At 42.4% G+C, this 21,815-nt stretch overlaps 1 protein-coding gene across 9 annotated transcripts in view; it reads right to left on the bottom strand.

The window, feature by feature from the left end:
- The window catches only part of aga (aspartylglucosaminidase), a 172,708-nt gene that overhangs the window by 119,310 nt on the left and 31,583 nt on the right, over positions 1-21,815 (bottom strand). For all 9 annotated transcript variants that reach the window (XM_087131737.1, XM_087131732.1, XM_087131729.1 and 6 more), the window contains exon 4: positions 15,488-15,600. In XM_087131737.1, coding sequence (XP_086987863.1) covers positions 15,488-15,600 — 113 coding nt within the window. The remainder of the gene's footprint in view (positions 1-15,487; positions 15,601-21,815) is intronic.

Here is a 21,815-nt window from a genome sequence, read left to right as displayed (position 1 = left end):
CACGCATGACATGACCTGCCCAGCGATTCAGCACATAGGCAGGCGGGGAGCTACAGCTATACCACGTGGGCAGCCAATTTGCTGTGATGCTGTCCGCTGGAGAAATTGTAAAACAAGGAAGTTCATCCTCAAAACTGGGATAAATTATTCCAGATACTCCACCAGATTTGGTATGGTTTGGATTGCCAGGTTCTTGCCAATTAGTTGGGGCTTATGGGTCGGCGGTACGAAACTGCCGGGAGAGTTTTAATAGGTAAAAGCTTCTGCTTCCTCTTGACGCATGGTTAACATCAGACTATGGGTGCCGCTATCTTGAATTTTAGCGCTAGCGTAATGGATTTTGTGCATGCAGAAAACAGTCACTTCCAATCAATTGTCATTAAGGACTAATGAACAGTAACTTTACCAATAAATCTTCAGTTGTTTAATATAACTAAATTACTCCAGACACATATATCGTTTTTATTCAAACAACTCATTGCTTTATTTGTAAAAAATCAGCGAATTTATTATGTAAATGGGTGCAGAAATACATGTACCTCCACATGCCAATCCATTGAAGCCAATTCAAACTTGTGGAACGTAAGGAAGATGACTGACATTCCCCCCTCCCCCAACCGCTCCTTTATTAGGTAATAAGTGGATTTACCCAACGGGACTCTGCGGTTTGTTGCACACCATCTCTCCACCGTTAAAACACAGTTAAAATGGGTGACTGTTCATTTGGACTGTCGATGAACCAGGAGAGGATTAAGGCTTTAATAACAAAGGGTGGTGGGTTTGGTTGAAACACGGTTGAAATGGGATGAACATTTTGGCTTGATCTATGCACTTAAAACAGGGTTAAAATCGGGGTGGAACACATTTTACTGAGAAACGACATTTAACCCTATTTTAACCAATCCAAATTTCATAGTGAGAGGAGCATATAAACTTTAAGGGCCATAGTGCAGACTCACAAGGCAATGGAGCTGTTACATGTAGGTAGTTCCAGTGGTGGACCGCCCCAATGAGGAACCCTTCTGCATTGACACTGCCAATGTCAGGACAGCCCTGCCATGTGAGGGGTCCCTTTGCAAGACATCAGTGAGGTAACATGTGATGAATGTAGATGGAGTCTTCCAGCATGCCACCTTGCATATCTACTCTATCGGCACTGCCCGGAAGTATAGACCCATGACGTCGATACTGCCTGGATATCATGAGCCCTGATGAGGTATTGCATTTGATTGTCTGAAGAGTTTCACCAGTCCAGCTTGGCAAATTTGATGGCTGAAACTACCCATCTGGCTACGGTGTCTCTGGTTGAAGTTTGGTAGGCTTTAGTGGAGTTATGAGGAGCTGCAATGTCATACTTCTGAGCTTTTTGGTTCTGGCAAGGTACCATTTAAGAGTTCACACTGGGCACCATGCATGGCTTGTCATCTGGGGTCCCAGTGTGATTAGTAATGTCTGGCACAAATATATCAGGAGGGCGGAAGGAGACCAACTGTTTCTTAGTGAGGAATCCCAGCACCAGGTTGAGAGGAATACTGTGGAATTCCCATCAGATAAGGCCATCAGCGATGGAAAAGGCTTTCAGTCCGTTGCCTTGGTGTGAGGTGGTACCTGCCAGTAGAAATGCCAGTTTCACTGGCAAGTTGATTAATAAAATGCTTTGCTGAGGGGGTCAAAGGGGAGACCAGCAAGTAGTTGAAAGACAGCTGACAGGTCCTTGAAAGGAATTAGTCTCTTCGTAGAGGAGGACGCTCAAGAAACATTCCTCGGAGGTGTTTAAAGGCTATTTGGAAGGAAACACTGAATGAAAATGCCAGGAAGAGGGTACCCGGGGTCAGTGTCGTCCGAGGAAGGGAACTCGATGGGGGAAGCACATGGGATAGCTGTGACAGTAGACAGTAGCTACATGTAATAGCTGACTGCAGTTCTGAGTTACGTGGAAGCAAGAAAGAGTCAGTTACTACATTTTTTGGTGTTTCAATTGGAGCTCCACACTATTCGTCGCGCCATGAAACAGATTAATTTAATTTAATTAAAACCTTCCGGTGCACCGATCTCATATTTAACTGATCATGGACCCAACTCTGTCGATTATAGATGGCCATCTGTAATCATGCCCCCCAACCCCAAAGACCTTTGTAATGGCATTTAAATTGCTTTGAGGGTGTCCCTGGGTGTCTGCCAATGCCTACCAATAAAAAAAACTAGACAAAAGGTCACAATACGGTCACAGTACCTTTTATCCCGTGGGGGGCCCACCAAGTCAACAAAAATGTGACACCCCCCCACAACATGAAACAACTCAGGCAGCTGTCTAGACAGCTCAGAGACACATCACAGAGACCAGACAATTGATATACCACAGGCTCTGGCTGGCCAAGGCAGCCTTTGTATAAATAATCCCATAAGGGCCACGTGGCAGAGAGATTAGTATGCATTCCTATGGGACTTGGCAAGAGGCTGGCTCTGGTGAAACTTACACCAGCCAAGGGGAAGTCCCTACGCAAAGGCGAATAAAATGGGTTATTCAGCATCCGCAGAGGTAGGATGTAAGATAAGGTCTTCGCATTTGGCCGTAAAAAAATATTTTAATTAAGAAATAACGAAAATGGCCGTCTATAGCTGACGGAGGGCGCTCTGCGCAGGGTATGAGGCATCAGGGCTTGGAAGGCCTGAATGACATGAAAAGAAGGTGTCTATCCTTGCCAATTTGGCAGAATTGTCAGGATTAGGGGTAACAGAGAGAGGTGTGTATACAAGCAACCATACTCTGTTGAAAAAAGAGTTTGTCTGTGAAACAGGCATTTACGGTAGGTGGGGGTGTCTGGTGCAGAAAGGCCACGGGATATGGGCCATTATTACACTTAATTTTAGAGTTTCGTGCAACGCCCATGGGGACAACTTACAGTTGTCATAGATAGGTTGGGTATCCTTGACCAGAAATTTCAATATGCCCATCTAGGGGTGCTCACTATCTAGAAACGTGAAGTTGACGACAATACATGTTAACCAGTATCTCACTAACTAGCGCTGATCTAATATTGACTTTCCTGGCCAGTTTAACAATTTATGTTTTTTACAGTAAACGGGTTCTACGGGAGGTGGTTTCTTAGCTTCAGAAAGCAAGGGGCTGATATTTAAATATGTGACTTTTTTTAAACATATAGTTGATGACAACCTGTGTTAATGGACGATAAATCAAATACATGTATACCCTTATGCAATTCATATTTTAGAGGCACATACTACGAAATTTGGTGTTGTGAAGGTTTACTTGTCACATTACTACATTTTGAAGTCATTACATTTATATAAATATTTCAACCCCATAGAAAGTAATAAAGCATCAATTACTCCAATATACTTTGCATTCGTTTACATTTATCTTATGTGTCAATGTTGTGTTGGTGCAACAATAATAATAAAAGGTATCACAGTTTTATGAGCTGCATAACTTGGTTTGGATAATTATTGAACAAGATTTAGCCTTGAGAAAGGTTCAATTTGTTGAATGTAAGATACATCATTTCTTGATCAAAAATCTCAAAGTTCACTTTTGCACGTGACCGCTTTATTTCATGTGTATTGTACACAACCCTGGACATTGATTTGAAATTATTAACGTGCACAAGTCGTTTCTTTTTTGAACATCTTTTTCCAACATTCCTGCATTTATTTACAAACTGAAAATAATATGTTTGCACAAAATGTACATGTGCTTTCACGTATCCTTCAAATAGTTATGATTATATCAACCTTTTTCCAGTAATGTCACGATCATGCTAGACCAATGCATTGTGATGGTAATGGTGTAAAGTGTTGTGATGGTAATCTACCTATTCAAGATAAATAGTCAAGCGTGCAGCGTTCGTACATGTGCTTGCACATGGTTGAAGCTGCCCAAAGGAATATATGTGATCACCGTGGCCAAGGCGGTCCGCACGTGGTGGTATTGTTTACATTTAGTGACGTGGGTGAAAAAGGTCTATATATGTACCAGTAAGCAAAACTAAAAAAACATGATGTAACTAATTCCAAAATTCTGATATTTATGTGTAGCACTTGTTGAATACATTCCACTTGCAAGCATATATATGTATAACAAAAATCAACGTTGCTCAGATAATTTACATATACCCATTTCAAGCCAATCCTACGTCCTGGTAAATGTAGATGAATACTACATGTGACTTACAAAGAATGTCAGAAATGTATTAGTACTGTAGATTTTAGGCACCTACATGTAGTGAACTAAGTACACCCAGCATCCCCCTTGAAAATGAAGCTATCTATACTGTATTGGTTACGGATGCTTTTGTAACATACATACTGGCCAAGGTTATTATGCAAGTACGCATGATAACCTTTTCCTTTGCCTCATGCAATGCAATTGAATATTGCCAATTCAACTTCATGGCCTTTTTTAACTTTCTTGCAGTCACAAGTTGTATCTCTGATTACAAACATTTACATCTCTGACAGAGCATATTTCAAAATTAAACAAAAATCCTCATTTCAAAATGATCAAAATATCTCATCTGCATACATCTGTATAAATAATTTATCTTTAGACTTGGACCAAAATAAGACTTGGGTATGTCAAAGCAAAAGTATTCTGTTAAAGCCAGAGCTAGCATCAATATTCAAGTTACATGTGTAACCGAGGGGGAAACTAATAACAAAAAGGAACAGGAATGTGGCAGCACAAGAATCCTGGCACAGATATATGTATGTTAATTTATTTCTGTCCCAACAAGCATGGAATGTTATACATGTATGCATTATAAGATTGAACAATTTTTACAGGGAAAGTACTTCTATTAAATAAAAGAAATGACAGTCAATACTAGGTGATCTGCAAGAGATCTGCAAAAGATAATACAAGAAGTTTCATAAATACATGTAAAATTCTTCCTTCCACCTATATAACATGTTTACAGGATGAAACCAGTTCCTTTATAAATATTGAGGACACTTAAGTACACGCACATATTACAACATTTAATTTGCAGTTTCAATAATGGTTTCACCAGAAACAACCCAACTAATGAACATGAAGGATGTGGGACACATACTCCCAGTATTATCTAGTTTCATAAGAACCTACCAACTACAAAGCTGAGGCTGGCGAATGCCAACGGCTACCAGCTGCCAGTATGTGTACCATAAACTGCAAATGTCAAGATGCTGTAAGCTAAAAAAAGAAAATTTTGTATAATATGCATGTACAGTGTACAGTGTTATGTACATATCACTTCTTTATTCTTCTAGATCAATCTATCTAGAGACATATACCTGTGGCTGTAATTTGCTCAAATAATACACATGCAACTGCCACATCTTTAGTGTTCCTAGGAACTTCCTAAGAAAATGTGCATATGATAACTTAATTTTTTACCTGCATATTTTACACAACTTCCAAGAATGGAAGTGTTCATATGGACAGAGCAACAGACAACCCAAGCCTCAAGCCTGATATGTGTCTGATATGTTGATGCGTCTCAACTTCTCCATGTATCTTTAGCTTTTTTTTTCTCAATGAATTAAAACACATTGCAAAATAGTCAAGACAGTGTGTACATGTACATGTAACAAGGAAGACTATTGCCCAACTCATTAATGATTAAGCAATCTCCAAATGCACCCAATGTTCATGCCATATGTGAATAAGGTTTTAAGTATAGAACGGTTTGTAATACATTACATGTATCACACAATCTGTTAATTAATATTAAGAAAGTTCTAACTTACCCAGCAGCCGATCATGATTTGCCAATCAACATGGCAATGGCCGTACCAGTTAGTACCATCATAAAGTGTATGTAATGTACATGTACATGTATGAGAGTTAGAGTACTAGAGACTTGAGTTGGCAAATGATGCTTGCTCTAGGAGGCTCTGCAGCAGAGTGACTCAGTTTTGAATATTTCCAGTAGTCACCCCACGCCCAACAAAAGAGGATGGTGCAGTACCAAGCTGCACATTTTGGTTGAATGCAGGGAAGAGAAAAAAGTCTATTCAAGTCGCTAGCATGGGTGCATCCACAGCTGCATAAATTGCTACTGCACACAACTGCCAAGAGGGTAGTAGAATAATGCAATGGCAGAGGGCGCTCTATACAGCATCGCAACTAGGTTTCATTCAGTACATGAAGTTATATCTGCAAGACAGTAGAGGGACCAGGTGACTCATGATCTACTGATCATGCTCAATATGTGACAGAAAAGGGAGATGTCAAAGAGAGGTGGAGGGACCAGGTGGCCTAAGTGGGTCGACTGGAAATCTGTTGGGGTTTCCCCGTGCAGGGTTCGAATCCTGCCGACTACGTCAAGTATAACCTGAGCACAACTTGATACTTGAATAGGGAAGAAGACTCTGGACACATTTTGCCAGGTGGCCAGAGTCTTCTTCCCTATTCAAGAATCAAGTTGTGCTCTGGTTATTCTTGTATGTATTACATGTGCTTGAATGTTACAGACACTTTACACCCCCAATAATTTATACAATCAGATTAAGCAAAATAGAATTTTATTTTCTATCCCGACACACTATGCAGCTTTACAAATGATTCATTATACCCTTTAACTTCATATATAGTTCCTTTGAGGCCCATCTGGCTTCAAAGAATTTATTACCCTCAAGACAGATTCAGGTTTCTGGGTCCGCAGAAAACAGACCACTCCCACGACCTTGTGTGGTCTTCAGCTAATTGATGCCAGGCCATGTAGCCCTTACTGTATATGCTAAACCACAAGCCAGGGTTAGTCACTTTCGTAGGAGCAGTATTGTCAGACAATTATAGTCAATCATTCCTTCACTTTGAATTTTCAAGTTCAGTAGTTCTTAGTAGCTTTTAGGATTTTTTCATAGTTGTTAAGTTTTGCAATTTTGAACATCTCGCATAAGTCAGCAAGCCCAGATCCAAATTCCGTGTGGCAGCAACCGGGCAGGCTTCAGGTGGAAGGAGGCCACAGGGTAGGCCTCACTTGGCTCAGGCTACCAAATGCAAGGGACATATCGTCGATGAACCCTCCCATCTGGTGCCAAGGCAAGAAGAGGGATCAACGTCGGGGCCGTCAACTTATGTTCAGCCTGGTGCTATGGGCGGCTTAGTACTCAGAGACCTGCCTGGTCCTGAAACAGTGCCGGAGTTTGGTGAGTCGGTTGATAATGCTGTTCATGTCCCTGTCAGAGCCCGGCCCCATTTTCCTCAGAGTTCGTCCCGCTACTACTAATTATAGTGTTACTGTGAGCACCAGTCTGCCTGCCATGCCTTTGATTTCCTCTATGTCTGTTAGTGCTGCACCATCCTTGTCTCATGTTCATGACCACCAATCTTTGATATTTGTGACGAACTGGGGCTGGGGGTACCCAAGCAGATTCAAGAGAAAATTTGGAATGGCAAGTACATTGATTGTGGGGCTTTGGTACGGCCAGTCCGCGGTGGATTTGTCAATAGCACTCCCCAAGATTGTGTGCTTTTGATCAGCTCCACTGAGTTACCTACTTGGCAAATTCGCCCTCCTGCCCAGCACACTTGCATAACGTCCATTGAGCAATGGACTTCGGCCTTCTTAGTTTTTGCGTCCATATACTTGTTCGGCATCAAGACCAGGCGCGGCAGTTATCAATATATGCCGATACTGTAAGATCAGCAGCCTTCCGTCGAGCAGGCAATGGCTGGCGTGAGTATGATATCCAGTTTTGTCTTAAACAAGTGCATATGCCTTCTTGTACTTGAGCCAGCATTGATGTGGAATTGTGGCTCACGCTAGTGGGAAGCCCCACGCAAACTTTTTTTCGTCCCTTACCCCTTAAGCCTATGCAACAGCAAGCCTCTGGGACAGGGCGTTTATCCCCTCAACACGACCAGTGAGCAGCCGCTACCGGAATCTACTTCAACTTCAACCACGGCCACTGTTACCGAGTCGCGTGTCGATTTGCCCACAAGTGTTCCACATGCATGTCTGTTGGCTACTTGGCCAACAATTGCCCTGGTAGTTCCCAGCGTGTCTGTAGCGCTCGAGCCACCTCATCGACTGCCAACCCCAGTAAAAGTGTCTAGCATGGTCCTCATTCTCAACATACATGTATACTCTGCACGTCAAGATGCGAAAATCCTGGCAGCCGGTTTCACTTTTGGCTTTCGTTTGGGCTATTCTGTTATGCATGTAAGTTCAACAGCGTACAATTTCAAATCCGTCCAGGAAATTCAGGCTGTGTTACAACAAAAAATTACCCGTGAAATACAAATGGGCCGAATCGCGGGTACCTAAACTAACTCTTTTCTCTGGTCAGTCTTGTGCTTAAACAAATGCCAGGTGAATTTTGTTTGATACATAATCTCTCTTCTCCGTTCGGTAATTCAGTGAATGATCACATTGACCTGTCACTTATAGTTGTTAGTTACACAAGTTTTGATGAAGCGGTAGAGTTAGTGTTAAGTTTAGGCACCAGTGCCCTTATGGCTAAAGGGGATATCAAATCGGCTTTCCACTTATTACCGGTTCACCCAGATGACTTTAACTTGTTTGCTGATTGTTTGCTGATAGGTTTTGGCACTTTCTTTAAAGTAAATTTGACGCATGACAGATGGCCCATGTCAGTCCATTCAATGGAACTCTCGATTGCTTTCCTTGAACTCTTTCCCATTGTTGTTAGCGCTGCCTTTGTGGGGAACAGTTTTGAGCAATAAGTGTGTGATCTTCTGGTCAGATAATGAAGCACTAGTGACCATAATTAATCATCAGACTTCGCAGTGTCATAAGATCATGCAATTGGTCTGTACACTTGTTATCCGCTGTTTAGAATTGAATATTCACTTCAAGGCGAGCCATATTCCCGGTATCGATAACGGGATTGCTGATGCTCTTTCCCGCTTTCAGATATCCAGATTCCGGCAGCTAGCACCCGGGGCACACCCCCATATTACTCCCTTGCCTGCAGACCTTTGGAACAACTTCAGGTAGAAATTTGAGGTCTTTTAGTAGATTCGGTTGCCCCCCATACACACTCACTGTATCAACGTGCTTGGCAATTTTTCTGATGGTTTATTTATGCCATGGTCTTCTTACTAATGATTCTCACCCATCACTTCACCAGCTTGTACAATTTATTGCATCAATAATTATCCCCCTGTCACCATATCTCTGTATGAATCGGGCATTGCTCCCACATTGCACTTATATAGTTTGCCAGATATCACCCAACACTTTAGTGTCAAACGTTTGTTGGGTGGTTGTCGGCGGGGTAACAGCCGGCAGGATACTCAACGTCCCATTACAATCGATATTCTTCGCCGCATTATCCACGACAGTCAGTATGAGGCGTTACTTTTCTGTACCGCCTTTATTTTAGCATTTTTGGGTTCCTGCGCATTGGTGAGCTAATGGCACCAGCACGCAACGTGAGTTCCCCGTTGAAACGTTCAGATGTCAGGCTGCAATATCACTTATTTGGGGATGTTTTTTAAGTAGCGCTTGATGTTTTTTAACTTAATGTACGTTTTTCTCAAACTGATCAACTTTCACATGGTTGCATAGTTTGCATTCCCACTCTTCCTGGTAGAGACACTTTATTGTGCCCTGTAGGTGCTGCTAAGCAATATTTGTGCTCCAGCCCTCCCCATCACACTCACTTCCAATCCCATTTTGATGGTACATGTACTCCTTTGACTCGTTTTCAATTCTCTGCAATATTGCGAAGATCCTTTCAATTTATCGGATTACATGACTCCCGCTATACTTCTCACTCCTTTGTATGGTGCAGGATCATCTGCAGCTATAGCTAGTATTCCTGAGCATGACATACAAAGGATGGGTCGATGGCCATCGGGTGTGTTTCCATGTTATATTTGCATCAACCCAGATTTTGCAAATTAACGTCCCCTCGATGGTTGTCAGTTGTGGAGCAATGCTTCTGCTAAAGATTTGTGCTAATAACCTTCCAAATTGCATTTTTAAGGGCTGTGATTTTTGCTTTTCCTTTCGTGAGCCACGGTCCATCCAGCCAGTGCATGCGATTTCATGTCTGTACAGAAAACAAACCAATATGACCATAGTTATGTAATCTCCATACCAGCAGCGCAGAGCTGCCACAACATGATGTGCAATGTCAGGGCAACATTGTCTTATCTTGCCTGTTCCACATCCCCCATGGCCCGTTTTTGTCACATTTCGATGGGCGTCCTGTCACACGTTATCAGTTTGTCATGGTACTCCGTCATGCCCTTGAGTTTATAGGGCTTTACGAGGCCAGATTTACCTCGCATTCTTTTTGCATAGCAGCAGCCACGTCTGTGGCTATGGCAGGTGTGTCAGGGGTGTGTTATTTGGCACCCCCAGATCCAGTGGTCGTCCGTGGCGTTATATCATGCAGACGAATTTCATTTGACTGATGATACATGTAAGTTGCTCGTTCATTCTGGATAATTTTTACCAAGCCCTGGCGTCACATTGTTTTCCCGTTGCATCTCCTCTTAATACCACCACCTGAGGTCTATTTGGCAATGGTCATGTTGCTGACTTCAGTCAGCAACAAGCCCGTTGGTTGACCGATATTCCAGCAAGCCAGTGTACAGTAGGCCTAAGTCGGGCCACACTTCTTGGGAATTGCTGTCCAATCACAGCATTTGATATTGATAACTAAGGATGCTGGCCCTAAAGATATTGTATACTGGATGAGATCCTAGTTAATTTGTTCATAAAAATTGGGTAATTTTGCGTTCTGTCATTTGTAATTGCTGTTTGAATTTGCTTATCAAAGGCTTTGTACCACGCAGGTACGTGTCAAAACAATTTACCTCTCCATCTGCTTTGGGTGGAAACAAATGCTGATAATTACTTTTTCATACATGTTGCTGATAACTTTATACATTTTGCTGATTTTAGTTGCTGTTCCACGTCACCAGCTTTGGGAGGGAAAAATTTCTGTAATTTTTGCTGAATAGCTATACTTTGATTTTGCGCAAAGTAAATTTTTGCAGTTCTGCATCACCAGCTTTGAGCAATAACAACCTGAACTGTGTCAAGTTCAATAAACGGCTGCTCAGGCCAATTGACAAAGTCAGAATGCGAGTGTACACCTGTCCCTAAGTTCAGTTTTCTGGTCGAGTTCATGCGGGGATAACTACTGTTAGAGTACACAGGCAGTCAACAGTTACACAAGTACTGTACAGTTATTTATACATGCAATGTACATGTGCATGGGATAGCAGAGAGCATGGGGACAGATGAACGCAACGTGACCCAATCAAACACTCGCCCTCCGCAGAGAAATAATTGGATGGTGGCCTGACTCCAATTGACCTGAATAAGGAATGTCCATTCATTAACACAACTGTGAAAAAAACACAGCACGCACACCGGGAAAAGGAAAAACTATACAAAAAATGAAGAACCAAAAGCCAGCCTGGTTAGGCGTGATGTCAAAAAGATTTTTATCGGCATGCCACAAGCTGCTGTGGCACCCCATAATGTATTTTTCCAAGTTCCTCTACACGGCACCCAGACCAGTCTCCAGCTCATTGAATATTCCTCTTGTGTGTTCCTATTGTTATGTTAACAAGCAGCATGAATAGGAAATTTCTCTCAAACAAGGTGCGCCGATGTTCTCTGTGAATTTCGGCCACAGAGTGAGTCCTGTGGAAGTGTGGGATCGAATTTCACGGTCTGAGTACAGTCGTTTTCCTATCTCCAGATAGGAAAATTATTCAGCCTTCAGCCCACTTCCAATTCCAGTGCAATGTTGTCAGTACCCTGTGAGCCCGAGCTACATCTACTACAAAACTATTTCCAAATTGTAAATTGTTATGGACAGAGGTTCGACGACATTAACGACGACACTCTATTTCCAATTAAGTCTCTGACTGACCATATATAATGTATATTCCTGGGAAGTAATGGGCCCGGTTGCCTTTTTAGGGGCTACTGCTGCGATTGACAATGCCTGTCTCAGCATTTCTTTTTATTTATAAACCTAGATCGTGCATGGTATTTATTTTCCCCGCCCCACTCCATAATGATATTTGGCATCCAATCCACCAAAACATTACTTAAACAGCACTTATGTATAGAACCATGGTGGTTTAAACTCCTTATTTTTACAGTCAATCCACCAAAAATAATCATCCTCCCGATCTCAGAATTTCTTTATCCAAACCAAGATCACACGTGGTTTTATTTTTCCCGGCCTCACCGCATACTCATAGACAAGGTGTTTGACATGGGGACACTTGACAAACATTCCTTGAAGGAGATGGTGGATGGCAGCACTGTCAGAGACAGTCGATCTGTTGCTGAAGCCCAAATGAATAGCAACCTAAGCAGACCAGTAGTTGCGGTGCAATCTGGAGGCCTGAGTAAAACAGATACCTGAGGAAGTCTGCAACGGAACTCACAGGAGCTTCGGTTGGAGAAACATCGTGGTCGTCGCACTATCTAGAAAAATTGTCGCACAGTCGGCGCGAGTGGACAGTCGTCGACCCCAGGCTGCTTTGGACGCAGCGTCTGCAGAAAGGCCCGACACCCTGAAGGATCATTGGACAATGTCCAATATGTCAAGTGAAGACTCTCTGGTGCTGAGTGGAGGATCCCTGACTTGGGTTGACGAAGGATGTCCTCCCTGACTGGAAGAACCAGCAGCCATTGTACCAGGAGTCTTGTCAAGTCTTGGAAACCACAGTTGGCGAGGCACAGAGCAATGAGGAGGATCCACCATAGGATGCGTGGGATATTGAAGGAAAGGCCTACACCAGAAGGCCTGACCAGTTGAACAGTAGGGTGCCTGTCATCCCATGCCCATGGGTGAGGGAACCAGGAGCAGAACTTCGGGAGATGGGTTTTGTCATTGGAAGCGAAGAGGACGATAGCTTTGAGTCTTGTGGGAAATATTGATAGTCCAACATAAAATCATAAAATCTGACGCAAGGAAAATATTGTGAGGCAGTCTTTGATATTTGTGACGAACTGGGGCTGGGGGTACCCAAGCAGATTCAAGAGAAAATTTGGAATGGCAAGTACATTGATTGTGGGGCTTTGGTACGGCCAGTCCGCGGTGGATTTGTCAATAGCACTCCCCAAGATTGTGTGCTTTTGATCAGCTCCACTGAGTTACCTACTTGGCAAATTCGCCCTCCTGCCCAGCACACTTGCATAACGTCCATTGAGCAATGGACTTCGACCTTCTTAGTTTTTGCGTCCATATACTTGTTCGGCATCAAGACCAGGCGCGGCAGTTATCAATATATGCCGACTGGGGCATCATAACAGCTATTACTTTAATTGTACACTACCAAATAAAAGAAGGAAATAAGTGACATGACACTCACACAGCATTGACAGGCACTTCATAGGCGACTGTTTGTTTGTATAATAAAAAGGAAACTGAGCAGTCAACAAGAATTTTTTTCTGTTTTTTTTCTCGGTTGAATCACTTTAGTTTCATCGCAAATCATAAATTGGCATGAGGAGGCCGGTCAGAGGCTGCCTGGTGCTGATCGCCAAGTTGCTTGTTCGTTTTCGGTGGCCCCTGCATGGATGATGGATAGTGTTGTGTCAACCCGCGATACTAAAATAATCAGCCAATAAAAACATCACCGCGATACCACATGGTTCCATCCGGGGATTTGCTGCTTTATCGTCTTGCCTTATATGGAAGGCGGGGGCGTGGTTTTTTGCAAAAATGAACGGAGATGATGAGCACGCAGCTACTGTAGCAGGCCCCAGGATAGTGGCGAATGCGCGCGCGCCACTAGACGTATGTGCCTGGTTGACTAGACTTTATTAGAAGCCTCGCACGAATGGAGAAAAATGACACTCTGTTTGGTCTTTGCATCTTTCACATGGGGCTGCCGGCCACCGCAAAAACGAAGTAGTAGCACATGTGTTAAGTCTATGGAACGTTGCATATGCATAACTGTCGCTTCTCCAGGCCGCATGATGCATGCTGCGTGCTGCTTTGGCTGACAATGTCAAGCGTGAGCGGCTGCCAGCTTAGTGTGCCCGGCCAGCTAGCTACGGCCTGACCGCGGTGCGGTGCACGGGTGCAGCCTTTGACACGTAGCACAAAATACAGGAACACATCGTGATCGCTCTGTTTGTTTGAGTCCGTCCGGCCATTGAGCTGACCGAGGGTTGCGCAAAAAAAACCCTGCCGTGCCAGTAAGAAGCGAATTATTTCAAGAGACATACGATGTAATGTACACATTTAATTACCAACATTTCTCATGCATATTCTATGATCGTACAAGTAAAAGATAATGGCAGACATTAGAAATACCTTTGACCTTAAATTCTTATGTTTTTCTTCAAATTACCCGGAACCGGTTTTGACTCGGAACCGGTTATTTGTGCGGTACCGGAACCGGTTCCGTCAACCGTGGAACCTCCCAAGCCTAATGAATATATTCGGGCCCTATGGTAATTTTGGTTTGTGTTCTTGCAATCAAAATCGCCATCTATACAGTAAGGAAGTGTAACAATTGATGTCATTGTGACTGCAGAATTTCATTTCCGGCCATTGACTGACACTGTTTTAAATATCTGACGGTAGAGGTAGCAGGCTTTCAACTTTTACAACCGATGGTAACTGAGAATATGTACAGCTTTCGATTGGTTTCTGGTTTCTTGTTTACATCCCAGCAATTGGTATGTTGACAGTTGAGCGTGGAGAAGGGCGGTTGATGACTATGGTTTGATAAGCTAGGAGGGCAGTTTAATAAAGTTGGAACACAGATGCCAGGTGTTTATACACACCAACATAAAAATGTTTGGCGAGTGGGCCTTCTGTTACACACCCAAAAGCCTTGTTGCAAGTGGACTATCATGACAACTACACGATTTTGTTTCACCTGTTGAACAAAATTAAAAGATGCGTTTCTTTTCAACAGAAAGCGAAAGCCTTTATTAGTGAAAATATCCAGCATCGGGTGAGTGTCTGTGATTCTGTCAGCACACCGCAGCTGCAAATCTGAACCCTTCGTTATGCAGCAACACTACACGTACAGTAAGTCAGTGCTATGCGATGTAGAGAGTAAAGCACCCACGCATGAGAAGCACTGATGATGCTAATGGTATGAACCAATCAGCTGTGCCCTAAGTATGATGCCATAGCTCCGCCCATAAAATCGATGAAAGCATTTAATCAAGTGTATGTAATTAGCCTGAAGTGAAGAGGAAATAAATGTGTTACTGTTACTAATCTACATGTACAAATCCCAGGCTGGTGGATGTGTCAAACAAAATATATATGAGGGGTATATGAGCAAATTTCTTAGTGACACACTCCATTTTCTACTTGGCTGTACATTACCATTACTCAGAATTCACTGAGATCTCCCATCCAGAAGCTATCCATCTTAACTGTATTGGCGGTGGGTCTATAAGATGTAGCCAGTACTTGTTCCTGTTCAATGTGCATACATCTCTTCAATGTTTTTCCATGAACGAAGTACATGTATGTACTTTTTTGTAAATCATTCTTCATAACTTACCTAATTCACCAACCAGCAGGGTATGTTTGGTGTAATTCATGACAGCTCTAGCCACTGATATTGCACTCTTCACTCTGCGCAGACATCCCACTGAGCCGACATCATGGGTAACACTGTTAAAAAAGAAACATTACAGTAATCCAGTTTGGCCTTTAAAAAACCAGGGTCTTTAAAAAACAAAGCACATGCATGAGTCAGCATATGGATGCACTGATAGGACAGACCATTGTGTATGTATCTGTTCCCAATAGCCCTTTAATGAGTATGCGCTGTTGGAATATCGAACTGGCTCATTCCATTTACACATGGACAGACTTTTATATCATAACTGCCAACCTACAATACATTTGCAGTGTTTCCCTTAAACGTTTTTTGCTGTTGTTATCCGGACCAGTCCAATCATATTTTGAATGGTCTGTCACAATTGGGACTGGTCTGTGCCGCATGCACTTTTGTGTATTAAATTTAAACAATTACAACAGAAGATGAAAAGTTTGCATTAATCTCTCCATTCCATTGAGGATGTATTATGAATCGTGCTCATGAAAATCAGACACAATTACTCAACACAAAGTTTCATTAGAAATGGCTTCAAAAATCGAAAATCCTTTGGTGTCTCCCCTACCTCTATAGTAAACGTACAGTTCTTCATTTGTCATTTGTGTACTATGTTTCTTTATGGCAACAAAATTACTCAGAATCTAGAGAAGGATTTAAATTTTAATAATACACAAGTATATAGTTTTAATTCCAGATCGATAACCAATAGCATTTTATGTAAGTGATAGTTTAGCATATCCCCGGTCGAAGCGTAAACTGCGAGACAAAATTATAAATAAGCTAAACTAAGCAAGCCCCAGTCGAAGCGTAATCCGCGGACTGTAATTGGTTCACTTATCAAGTCCCCAGTCGAAGCATAAGTCGCGAGACAACAGTATAAGACAATTAAAACATGACCAGTCTCAGGTCGAAGCGTAAGCCGCAAGAGACAACAGAATACATTGTACATCAATGTAGCAACTAGTCCCTGGTCGAAGCGTAAGCCGTGTGTCATAACATCATTTAATGAAGCAAGTCCCGTCGCAACATAACATAGGGTCTAGCAGTAAGTACTAGCATATTCCCGGTCGAAGCATAATCCGCGGAATAGACACTGTTCACGTCACACCCGTACATACACATATACAGGCTACCCATTCCATCTGGTTATAAACTGCAAAGTAAACCATAAACAACAGACAGACTTCATATTAATTCCATGTACATGTATGTAAGAATTTGTTGATTGCATAGGTTTTATATAGCTATATTGATGCATAATCCTAAGGCCCATGACGGAGATAAGAATGAAATTCCGCCACACGGTCATTTATGACCGCCGCCAAATTGGCCGCATGATGATAGGTAAGTGACCTCGTGTGTGTAGGGGGTGATGGTGTTTGCACTGGCAATGTAACAGGAAATCAAGTTACTCCACAGGACTGAAGTAACGCCGTATGGTAGTTATAAATAAGGAATTCCGAAGCGGCATCCACAAGGTGCACCCCATCTGATAGATATATATCCTGCCGCCACCACTCAATTTGGAGGTGAGCAATCAACCTGCCCAGCACCCTGTGGAAAAGATTGCCCACCAAACGGTTAGGAGTTCACCTGGTGTGCTCAACCAAATTTTGTCTGTTAGCCGAGGGATAGGAAAACCATGGCAAAATCTCCGACCAGTAAATGATTGAGTGAGGTAATAACGCTCGGGTGACGGCAAGAATTTGTTTAATCCCCTCGAGCATTGATTTCTTGGGGACGTAGCCCAGATCATTGGAGCCAACGTGTAAAATGATCCATGTTGACGATGCTTGCTCTGCCATCCAGCAGCTGTGAAGGAAGTTGTTGAATTGGTCCAGCTGCAGGCCCCACCGACCCATACAATGAACAGTTGCCACTCCGTTAAGTGCCTCCCCCCAAGGAGAGGATAACGCCACACCGGAGGTCCAATGGATGAATGAGTCGCCAACCATCCAGACAAGGGGCTTGTTGTTGATCAGCGGATTTGCTCATAGAAGTAAAACAGAAATTAAATAGCTACCGGTATCAATACTTAAGGAAAAGTTAGCGTATGGTTGGAATCACAGTTGTTTTTGGTTTGGGGTAACATGACCCCAATGTACAAAGTAGCCACAAATTTGAAAGCAGTGTCATGGAAGAAACTCACTGCTAATACAAATATAGCGGCAGTAAACCCCTGACTGCTAACAACCTATCTGTTGGATCTCATCGTCAGGAATTCCCACCATTGCCGCTGCTGTGGCCGCACCAATCCGGAAAGGAATGAGAAGTATATCGGGTATCATGTATGCCAACGTAGCCAAGGACCCGCCTTAAAACAGCGGTAAATTGAGAACGTGTAACTGGAGAACCATCAAAATGGGATAGGAAATTGCTGAACTGCTTAGGACACATGCTTAGGAACTGTGTAGTGGCCTGAACAGGGCACAAGAAAATTCGCCCTCAGAAACAGCAGTTATTGAAACTAAACAACTCTGACCGTACTGGTTGGTCTTGGAGAAATGAATGTTTAGATTAACCACACTGCTAGAACAGGTATGACAAAGGGTAACATCAGAACAACGTAAAAGTGAAATTCCAGATCGAGTGGATGCGGTGAGTTCACCGACGCGCAGAAACCCAAAAAACGCTAACAGGAAAGCCGCTCGAAACAGTAGGGCTTCACACTGATTGGTACAAACGAAGTGCAAAGCAGGAATGATACGCCGCAGTGAAACAATCATAATAGGGCGGCATTGATCACGCCGATCGTACCGGCGGTGGCAACCCTCTAACATTCGTTTCACGATAAAATGTTTAGTTCTGTCATGGGAACCCTGCAAGCAGAGTGTAGACGCAATCCCTGAGACATAAGATGCAACAGTAGCTGGAGTGTACCCATTAACGGACAAAAATGCCCCCCTTTCACTGAAATGAGAATCGAGGTAAAACAGAGTTGATGGACTTGAACTTTGTAGTCTGTTTAATACCTTTATGGTATTGTTTGGAACAAATGTTTCCACTTTTTATTTTTATCATTTTTCCAACAGATTGCTGGTCCCGATACTGGGATTCTTTGTCCAATCCATCCCTCCTCAACTTAAACACCAACATCGTGCCTACATTACTGCTGTCCGCCAAATACTCGGCGACCTGGAACTGAAGGGAGTCCTGGGCGAACTCTCACCACAGCATCCCGGCCTTTCCAGCTGATCCCTTCCATCTTAGCCTCTACACAGCCCATCTGACTACATCTTCAGGAGCAAAAACCACAGTAGATTCATTGGGGGCAGCCGTAAAATGGGTACGCAGCCCAGCAGGCCTAGTTTCTCCAACTGAGAGTCCATTGTTCAAAACGGCTGCACTGGGCTATAATCGTACCCTTGCCAAACCCATTGGTCAAAAGGAACCGATTACCCTACAAATACTTCAAAATTTGCTCACCAAACACAGCAACCCCAACGCTTCTCTTGCGGATCTTCGTATACTTTTCATTTTGTTTTATTAGTTATGCTGGTTTTCTCGGGTTCGACGAGGTCAGTTCCATTACAGCATCCGACTGCACTTTCTCGAACGACAGTCTAGTAATTCATTTACCCTGGTCAAAAATGGATCAGTTCAGACAAGGCGCTTTCATCACAATTCCCAGAACCCACAAGCCTACCTGCCCAGTATCCATTGCTGAAAGGTATCTCACAGTTCTTGGGGACTCCAGCGATTCAAAACTACCTCTCATTCGCAGGCTAACTACTCCAAAGAGAGGCCTCGTTGCTACCTCTCACCCCCTCAGTTATACCAGAACACAAGAAATTGTATTGAATGCCCTCAAGCCTCTTGTAGAAGATATCTCTTGTTACGGACTTCACGGTCTTCGTTCTGGTGATGCCTCTGCAGCCAAAAACGCCCACGTAAATCCAGAATTAATCTCGAGGAACGGCAGATGGAAGAATGGGAGGGCCTGAGATGCATACTTAGAACCAAACCATCAGACAAATCTGATAATCTCGAAGAATCTCGGTATTTGACCACGACACAATAAAATTTTACCTTTATACTCCACGTGACATAAAGAACTTTAGTGTGATAAAACTTTGCTCTTAAAAAAAAAATTTCTCCAGCAGAATAGATACATTTGCATTTTCTGTATTTAATACTGTTCGCCTGACACATCGAAATTAAATGAAATCGGGAATTGTTTTTGTAATGAATAACACCTGTTTGTCAAGTAAAAAAAAAAGAGAAGAGAGAATAAATACATGGGCGGGTCTCCAGCGTTCCGCCATTCCAATAGTTCACCAAGAATTGTCTCATTTTTAAATCTATTTCTGTGCTTTCTTTTTTGTCAGAGAGGTAGATATAGAAAAGAAATTAAGTTTCTTACATAGGAACGTAGTAAGAAAAACTACTGTTCATACAGTGTACATCATAGGAAAAAAGACCACAAAGTAAGACAGTAGAAGTGACAATGTAAATATCGGTATCATTTACAGAATTTTAGATTTCAAAGACATTAGCACTTGCACTGGCATTAGGCACTATGCAAAGTACACAGTGTCTTTAAAACCTTAAAACACATCAAACTACTGTACATGTATGTCAAACTATAGTTGACATAAAAGAGGAATGTCAGGTAGCATCTTGGTATTCCTTTTACATGACCAAGCACACAAATCTTCAATGTGTAATAGACAACTTTACACTTCTTGCATATTTCGCAGCATAAACCCCAATCACATAGATCAACTTTTATCAAATTTCCAAAGGGGGCTCCGTCACAACATTTGGGAAAATATCTAAACAGCTTACAATTTTTGAGACTTTTAAAGAATACTCAACGCTCGAGCCGTACTAGTCTTCATTGTGCTCACCATGTCAACAAAGAAACAAAACTATGTTAGACCACTGCATGAAGTAACAGGAGTAGAGTCACTCAACCAGCTGTTTTGTGTATTATTTATCAGCAGGTAGTCATTGTCGCAACTCTCATTAAGTCACTATTTTGTAGGTATAGCCAACAATGTAGTGGAAACTGCACTTTGCATAAATGTTTTCATTAATGAACATTGGCGTCGCATTTGATGATGTACCTAATACAGGATGTTCTGTTAAGAAGCCATCTTTTTTAAAAACCAAAACCAATTGACTGCACACATAACATACTGTACATGTACAAATCTGAGTTCGTGTGTGCTTTGCAAAGAAAAGTAACATGTACATAGTAAACACAATCATCCCATTCTCCACGAATATTTGTGCACATTATATGAACGTGTAACCTGGTAGGAGATGCCACGGCTGTGCATGGGTTTGCACTGAAGTATACAGTATGTTTGTGTATAAGGCTAGATGGGTCAGGTTTTCCAACCTTAAGAGCTGGCGTACACTATAAAGAGCTCATGCCTACATTTCGAAATAGCTCAGAGATTTAACTCCAGGGATCAATTTCTTGGACAAGTGTGGCAAGACAGTGTCGTGGGTTTTTCAACAAATTTTCGATGAGATTTATTGCAACTGTCCTGCTCACAAGCCAACGAGGAAGAAATACATGTAGACCGTACTCGCAGCGTCCCCAATTTCAGTCATATTCCCCAACATGAGGTATTTATTTGAAAACGTTAAATTCAAAGAACCAGACTATATTCTACGATTTCATTCCAACCCCCCAAATCACCTGGCACCATCCTATTATGGGTTTAAAATTTATACTGTGCATTCAGGAACACGACTGAAATTGGGACGTTGCAAATATGGTCTATTAAGCAGTCACAAACCACAGTGCCAAATACTGGTCTCGATTTTGTTAATTAATAGTGTTCATTACTCTGAGTCCAGGTTGATTTTTGTTTTACAATACCGTTTTTGTGCTGTAGTAGAGAATAAACACCACTGTTGGCATGGCAGATCGGCACTTCTACATAAGAAGTTGAAAATACATTGTAGACAGATTGGTTGTTTTTAATATAGGTGGGCTGTGCTTCATCGAAGCAGAAAATACTAGGCTTATGAACTCCATTTTTCGGTCATTTTTCTGTCATGATGCGTTTCCATTGCTATGCACAAAGCACGCACATTACATTCATAACCTGCATCATGTGACCATGTACATGTACACACGTGGAGAGCAGGAGAGGGGTACTTTCCTTCGCAAAATATCAAATAAGTATATACTTTATAAATACCCTACATTCTTCTAGTGTTCACTTTACTTGGAGTTTCAATGAGATTTGTTAAACTAGTCCATATTGTTCACAAACTAACAAAAATATAAAGCGCAGGAACCACACAT

The sequence above is a fragment of the Acanthaster planci genome, unplaced genomic scaffold, assembly GCF_054643075.1.
Source record: "Acanthaster planci isolate LZ-2023a unplaced genomic scaffold, COTS_SCS Contig10, whole genome shotgun sequence".
Classification (NCBI taxonomy): domain Eukaryota; kingdom Metazoa; phylum Echinodermata; class Asteroidea; order Valvatida; family Acanthasteridae; genus Acanthaster; species Acanthaster planci.
Note: the sequence above shows the minus strand (reverse complement) of the source record. Positions and strands in the feature narration are given on the sequence as shown.